The sequence below is a fragment of the Microtus ochrogaster genome, linkage group LG5 (assembly GCF_000317375.1).
Source record: "Microtus ochrogaster isolate Prairie Vole_2 linkage group LG5, MicOch1.0, whole genome shotgun sequence".
Lineage (NCBI taxonomy): Eukaryota > Metazoa > Chordata > Mammalia > Rodentia > Cricetidae > Microtus > Microtus ochrogaster.
This window is the reverse complement of record NC_022031.1, coordinates 18,256,673-18,264,555: the sequence shown is the minus strand read 5'-3', so window position 1 is coordinate 18,264,555 and position 7,883 is coordinate 18,256,673. Positions and strand designations below refer to the sequence as shown.

Genomic DNA, 7,883 nt, shown 5'->3' with positions numbered 1-7,883 from the left:
GCACTGTGACCTCCCCTCTCTTCCCTTCCCTCCTCTCCCCTGTAGGTGTAGGATAACTGGTAATGCACTGTAACCAGCACTGCCCTCCTTAATGAGCTGAGCCAGCTCTCTGTCACTTCTCCTCTTAGACTGGAGGCCTGAAGGAGAACAGCATGCAGCAAAGGAAGGAATTCTTCAAGTAGATGAACTTTGTGTCTGGTAGTGTTGTAGTAACAGTTTCATAGAGATAGAAGATGTGAGTCAGAGCACTGTACTTGAAGCCACCACGATTGTGGACAAGTGAATTTATTCTCAGACCATTGAGACCTTTGTCTCAAAAATGAAGTTTGCACTGTTAGTGGTATAAACCATTCTGAGCTCCTCGAGTCTGTTCCTTGGTTCTTCTTGGACACTCCCAGGAAACTCTGTAAGTGGCAGCGCTTCACTGGTCTTAGTGGTACCTTAACAACAAGTAGAGAAACAAAAATACCATAGCAAAGTAAGGACCCAGCATCTTGTATTTTTCCGGAGGAAGCCGGCAGTATTTCACTCCAGGACTAAGGATGTTCCTCTAGCTAGAAGTTCTCAAACTTTGTTCTTTGGTAGATTCTCTAGCGTCTTGCAGCAGTCTACAGCCCGTCACGGCTAGAGCGGAACGTGGGTGTATTAATATTCTCAGGGCAAAGGCCAGGCAGCACTTTCTATTTCAAACCAAGTGGTTACGGTAGGGGAGCCCTGGTTACTTCATGGTGAAAAGCCTCAATTTAAGGACAAACCTAAGGTATAACATGTCTGTCTTTGTTGTCCAGTGGCCAGCCTATCTACTGACCAGATGTTTTTTATGAAAGAGTAAAAGGTGCATGTCCAAGTGGATTTTATATTAGAAACCAGTATCTTAAGAGGGAAAAAAGGTCTCATGTATAGTGTTAGTCTTTCTGGAATATTGAAGTTGACCACAGAGCACACAGGTATGTGTGTAACAGAATAAGGGTCATGTTAGCCAGATGGTTCTTGTCTTCTGCCCTCCCTGACATAGAACATGGGCAACTGACTAAGCCATTATATTCAGACTTCTTCCAGAAATCTGAATGGAAACCTTGAGGATATGTGGCACTTAACATCTTGAGGGTGTAATGAGGTGTAATTTGCTTAGCACTTACTATCCATTTGGCTTTATGTAGTAAATATTTTAGAGGCCAGGAAACACTCAAAAGATTAGGTACCTCTTGAAGAACTTAAATCCAGGTCTTCCTTTCTGTGGACACCACTCCTAAAAAGCAGTACATAAACCTGCTTCCTAAGGAGAAACTGAGGCAGAGGGAAGAAAATAGGAACCACCAGCAAGGGGAAGCTCCCAGGATGGCTGAATTCCATCCACATCTCCTGAAGTTCAACCCGAACTGATGTGTCCGCTATAATAGAAACACTTAGCCCCTTCTCAGATGGAAAATCCAGTTTCTGTTAATGTTCACTTTAACACAGACGGGAGCCTTGTGCATGGAGACAAGAGCTCTGCCATTGGGCTGTGTCCCAACACCTAGGAACGCAAGGCCTTAACTCATTAGAGGAATGTGGATGGAGACTCACGCTGGATCAGTGTTCTTCTCAGAGTAAGAAATTATGAACCTATTCTTCCAATGGCCACGTGAGGATAAACTAAGTTAGCCAGTCTACAAGGTGGGAAAGAAGCCCCTCCTGGAACAGCCATCCTGGCTCCTGATCGTACTTGTTTCCAGTCGTGAGCTGTCCTGTGCTTCCGCACCTGAAGAAAACCCACAGGCAGACTTTGATGTTTCCTTCAAAACTTTATAATTTTTATAAATTTAAGATAAGAAACTGTGATACATTAATTACAGTTTTCTGAAATTTTTATGACATGTTCAAACAGTGAAAAAATATTTCAAATTTATTACACACACACAGACACATACACACAGACACAGGTGGAAGGAGAGGGCTTAAAGACAAACGGATTTTTTTTAACAGAGACTGCTGAATCAACTAAAAACCGTAAATGACTGAGTCAGCAGGTTTCAGTTGTAAGTTCAGAGCCAACAAGAAGCTGAATACTGAAAATAATGGCATTTCTCTTTCCTCTTTCATCCTACCAGATTCTAAAAATGGAGTCCAGGGTAACTTACAAAGCTTAGGCATGAAAGTTTAAAGTCAGTATTTCACTCATTTTGAATACTTAAAACTGTATTCTTTAATCAAATTTGAATGCCGAGTGATTTCGGTATTTAGAGATATGAACGGTGCTAGTTTCGTCCTTAAGCCTGTCTCTCAGGCAGTACTCCAGTGCCACCCTTCATACACAACCCTGAAAACCAATCGCATTGAGACCCTGGCTTGTAACTTTTAATGCTCTTTCAAATTGTTAACTCCCAGCGCCATGTTCGACACAACAGGATCCAGACATCGTTTACTATACAACTTCAGTTCTACCAAACCACTCCTAGCTAAAGGGTACATTACACAGTAACCTGTTTACCGATGGCCCAGTTCACATCCACCCTATACCGTTCTCACTGAAGAACAGAAGAGACCATGTATGTTCCTGTCAGCTCATGCCCGTGTTGGCCTGCGGTGGTGGTTATCCTCCTGAAGCCCATGTTGGGGGTCCTCCCAATGCCTGCAGGTACTTAGGGAATGGCTGCAGACCAAATACCAAATCTCCAGTGCAGCTTAGGTTGCAAATACACACTGGAGACGGGCTAACTAGTTTTTGCATGTTCCTTTTAAAGCAGTATGATTTTTAGGTCTTAAATAGGAAACAAACATCAAAAAGCATTGCGGAAAAAGACCATTCTGAACCATAAAAGAATCACTAGCACCTCTAACCTATACCTCAGGTATAGGGGATTTTTTTCCAGGTTCACAAAGGACAAAAATAGAGAATTTTGTTTTTTTTTTAAAAAAAAATACAAAGAGCCTTGTTACAAACCATTATGTTTAAAGTACAAATACTAATGAGGAACCAGATTTGTGGTTTAGGTAGGACTTGTTAAAATTTTCTCAGCTACCCCCTCTTCAGCACTGGGCCCAGACTCCCAAATGGGTGCTACATCCTCAAAAGTTCTTTGAAGTATCAAATTTCTCTTGAAATGTCATGAATTTTGCACTATGTATTTGCTTACTTTTTTATTTATTTATTTTTTAAATGTGATTTGAATGTCGAAGAAGCAGGAGGGTGGCAGGTAATTCCCACACAGCTCTAAAGATCTGGGAGCATCACCTGGTTTCCCTTTTGAGAAGCTGGAGAGAGGAGAGCTACACCTTGTCCAAGACCAGCATAGTCAGGGCGGAAGTCAACAGCCACCCCAGGCAGAGAAAAGGCTGAAGGAAGTAACAGGCAGGTCCAACAGAGTTACCAGTCAAGCTACCGTGTAGAAACAACTGTGGCAGATAGCCCCTAGAGCATCCAAAGGAACAGGGTACCCCAGTCCACAGCTATGGGTATCAGCAGGTATCCCCACAGGGAGATGGGTGCATGAGGAAACGCGTCCCTTGCTCAGAGTCCTTGCTCACTGAGTAAACCAGCTGCTCCTAATTTGGCTTCCCAAGGAGATTTGCCTAAAGGGAGAGAATGATTGGTAGTTACATTTCTCATTGCAAAATAAAATACCAAGACTGCTCTCTACAACATCAGCTATTGTGAGCTTACGGTGAGTTTCTTGTGAGCATACAGGAATTTCGTCAGCCCCTGGACAGCCAAATAGCCATCACGCTGCCAGTGTATGGGCCAGTGGCTTTCTTCAAGTAATAGCGTATCCGGTACCTACACTGACTAACTGAGCCAAGTGTGGGCATGGACCACTTGAAATGAGGCTAGTCTAAGTTGAGATGTGGTCTATGTTTAAAACACACACTGAATCTCAAACAACACCCACTTCTAAAAGTAAAAAAGGTAAAGTATCTTTTTTTTTTTTTTTTTTTGAGACAGGGTTTCTCTGTGGCTTTGGAGCCTGTTCTGGAACTAGCTCTGTAGATCAGGCTGGTCTCGAACTCACAGAGATCCGCCTGCCTCTGCCTCCCGAGTGAAGAAAGTATCTTTTAAAATTATCATATGCTTAAATAAAATATTTTGGATATAAGAGTACTGAAGTTCTATCTTTATGTAGACAACAGTGAAGTCACTCAAGTGGGTTCTGTAAAGCTTCTACTTTCTTCTAGAGAGTTAAGGACAGAAATGTCCGACCTTAAAGTTTGTCCTAGTGAACTAGGCCTGGGAAGGTCGAAAGACCACTCTTTAACTAGCATGGGAAATGGTGTCACACACCTTAAATCCCAGGAGACAGAAGTGGGAAGATCCGTGTGAGTTTGAGGCCAAGTGTCTACACTGTTAACAGGCCATCTGAGACTAGGGAGACCCTGTGTCAGAAAGAAGAGTCAGTGGCTTTTGCTTATGCTGCTTTGGAAAGGCCGATAAATACAGCTGGTACCTTCTGCCCTTTCCAGTGAGTGATTTCTTAGGCAGTTCCCAACGGTGGGAACAAAATGCTGTGAAGTCAAGCACCATCCATACTAGGCAAGACTGATCAAACTGAACCGGGTCTTGGCACACTTGGAGGGTGCCTAGAGGAAGGCCCACAGAAGCCAGAGGACGGTGTCTGCACACTGTTGAGACTGCAAAACACCCAGGAGCCACCAGCTGACTGGTCACCTAGTTAGTGATTCAGCGCATGGTTTCCAAAGGATTGAGAGGTGAGGTAAAATGCAAAGATTAAAAGGAGAAAAGACCAATTTTTATTCATCAAAAGTTAACAGCAACAGGCACATGTTTAAATGAGTATGGCAAAGCCTTTTACAAATGGCTTTGCACTCAAGCTTCCTCCCAAGATGGCTGTTGCAACTGTAAACATAATAAACAGTCTTTACAGTAACAAGGGAATACAAAGTAACTAAAAGCACCGTTTCTCTTGAAACTAGATTACAGTTGTGCTTGCTGTACATAAAACCATTGAAAACAAATTACAAAAGTGGAATGTTTTGTCTAAAATTAGTCCTTAAATTTTATCCTAGAAAACATGTATTCACATCAAAAGGCCCACCAAAGCGTGACGTTTCATCAGAGGGAGGGACAAGAAACAATGCACTTTTCAAATCAAAACGAGAAGTTTGGTCGCTTAGCTTTGTGCATAGTTGAAGGCACCTGGAGCAATCTTACAGCTTTGCCTACCTTCCCTCCCCAAGTGTGGCTGCTCACTAGGTCACATTCTCCAACAATAAATAAAAGCTTACATTTCCAATCCTTTCCCACATGGATGGACAGAACATGCACAGCCAGACATGCACAAACATGCACGTAAACACACACACACACACAGTCACGCGACATACCTCTCACGCACTGCAGCGAAAGGGACTTAGTTCCCTTGGTCTGAAGGACACACTTCCCCATCCCACTTTATTTCATATCGGCAAATACCCTGAGCTGATTATGGTGTGTTAAACATTCCACCTTTTTCTTGCATGTGCAGGTCACGTGTACAGTAGTGAAAACAACATGCAGTGTCTTCAGAGTCAGGACACAGCTGGGACACTGGTGTTCCGGCCCTCCCGCCCCAGAGGAAAAACCAAGAGTTAAAAATCTGCAGTGCCAAACAGCACGGGAGTGAAGTGCTTGGTGCTGTGTGACAGCCGCTCCCTCTCCAGCGCAAAGACAAAACAGCGAAGGAAAGGGAGGCTCTGAGGGCATCCAAAGAAGAAAAAGGCAAACCACCAGAGAGCTACAGTCTCCAGCTGGAGCTGGGACTGTCTCAGTGGCTCCTTCACAATCGCGCTCCAAGGCAATTTAGAACCAGTATTTCAGAGTTGATTGTAAACATTGAGTCTTGCCAGAGGCAGCAGAGGCTGGGCGCTTCACATTTCTGTTTTCTCAGAGAGAACATAGTGGAAGGGGCAGATGGTTTGTGGAATAGGGCAGGTCAGATCGAGATTCTGCTGAGATTCAGTTCAAGTTTCAGGGCTCGAAAGAAACGCGTAGCAAATCTTCCTTTGATGATCCTTTCTGGTTCACCTGCTGAGCTTTGCATATTTCAAGGTTTCACACGAAAGCCAGATGCATATTGCTGCGTAATCAGTCTTATCATTAAAAAGTGGGCTCCAATGATCCAACAGAAGAAACCTCAATAATAAATAATGCTGGCATCATTTCCTTGGAAACCAGTTCTTCACCTCGAGACCCCGTTCACATTTCCACAATCTTGCAGGAGGGAGCTGGTCCCACTGGTTCAGGTTAGGATAACCGATTTTCCTGAGTTAGTAACTGTGAGTTGAGCTGAAAGGCAGCGTTTGCATCCTCGCTGCCGGGTGGTTGTCTCTGCAGTCCCTTCCAGCTGGCTTTATTCAGCCCCACATGGCCGAGCATTGTCTGTGACAGCCTTGTATCCGAAAACCTGGCCCACTCCGTAAATAACGGCTCCACCAGGTAGGTCATAAACCCTTGAGAAAGAGGGGAAAAGCTATTAGGAGATGCCTTAAATAGATCATCAAAACATCTGGAGTTTTAATGCTCTTCAGGCCCACTCTACTGTTACCAGGATACTTCCACAAGGTCTGGGTGTGTGCACATGTCATTTACCAATCTGCACTTCCAGAGGTGAGCTGGCCAGGATCAACCGGATCTGCACTTCCAGAGGTGAGCTGGCCAGGATCACCCGGATCTGCACTTCCAGAGGTGAGCTGGCCAGGATCACCCGGATCTGCACTTCCAGAGGTGAGCTGGCCAGGATCACCCGGCCTCTGCGACTTTCTCTCAGCTGAACAGCCACACCCTACTTAAGCCGTATGTGATGGTCATGTCGGCCTAAGGGCACTAGTACAGGACACAACTTAGGATGTCGGCCAAGAGGTGGCTGCATCCCTTCCTCAGAGATGGAATATTACATCTGGCATGGCTTAGTATTTACAATGTCAACTCCTGAGAAGAAGCAGTCAGTCTGAAAATCCTGAAACTAGTTTTAAAAAAAGATTATTAAAATGAGAAGAGCACTGTACATGCGGGCGTCAGAGGGCAGCTCGCGGGAGCTGGTTTTGGTCTAACATTGTGGGTCTGAGTCTCAAAGACGACCTTCAACTTCTGACCCTTTATTATAAAAATGCTGAGTTTATAAAATCACAATTTAAAAATACATGTTTTCATTCATGTGTGTGCCTGTGTTTTTCATATGTGTTTGAGTGTTCTCAGAGGCAGAGGCCAGAAGAGGGTTGGAGTTACGTATGAACCACCTGATGTGCTGCTTCCAACACAGCCCAGAAGAGCAGCCTGAGCCATGGAAGTCCTTCCTTTAAACCAGAGAGCAATTTCCTCAGGAAAAAGACCTTCAGGGAGCTATGTGTACTATGCATCCACCTCAGCTGCATTTCCCCTTTCCCTGTATTTCACCTGTTCTTTGAACTTGAGAACCCTTGAAAATCAACATGGGCCGGGCAATGGTGGCACGCGCCTTTAATCCCATCACCCAGGAGGCAGGTGGATCTCTGAGTTCGAGGCCAGCCTGGTCTAAAAGAGCTAGTTCCAGGACAGGCTCCAAGACGGCAGATCGATTGTCTCATTAGCTCCACTAGGGGAAAAACATCTATCAGCCTTGGCCCCAGGAGCCAGGACTGGCTCCCACAGGCTCAGCACCATGCACTCCTCCAAGCTGGGCCTGTTTTCTGCATCTCTGACTCTATAGTCGGCAGCCTCTCCGCCCTATGAGAAGATGCTTTGTACTCACAGCGCAGGTACTGCAGCTCCGCCGCTGCTGCAGCCTTCCGCCGCACTATGCTGTGCTAGTCCTGATGTTCATCAGCACATGTCACTGTCTTGGGTCTCCCAACCCCAGCTGCCATAAACACTCTGTCCCAGCTCCTGAGTGTCCTCCTACCTTCACAGCCCAATACAATACACTCAGCCTCAG

At 45.0% G+C, this 7,883-nt stretch overlaps 1 protein-coding gene across 2 annotated transcripts in view; it reads right to left on the bottom strand.

The window, feature by feature from the left end:
* Positions 1 to 1,769: 1,769 nt before the first annotated feature.
* Positions 1,770 to 7,883, bottom strand: part of Pde7a (phosphodiesterase 7A) — a 99,704-nt gene continuing 93,590 nt past the window's right edge. The window contains exons 13-14 of one of the 2 annotated variants that reach the window (XR_003378243.1): positions 5,320 to 6,423; positions 1,770 to 3,552 (exon numbers count right to left, since the gene is read on the bottom strand). Coding sequence is in view for 1 of the 2 variants with exons in the window: in XM_005361902.3 (XP_005361959.1) it covers positions 6,218 to 6,423 (206 nt within the window). In the remaining variant the exon portion in view is untranslated. Of the gene's footprint in view, positions 3,553 to 3,983; positions 6,424 to 7,883 lie in introns of those variants that run through there. The other variant, XM_005361902.3, reaches the window with a different exon arrangement.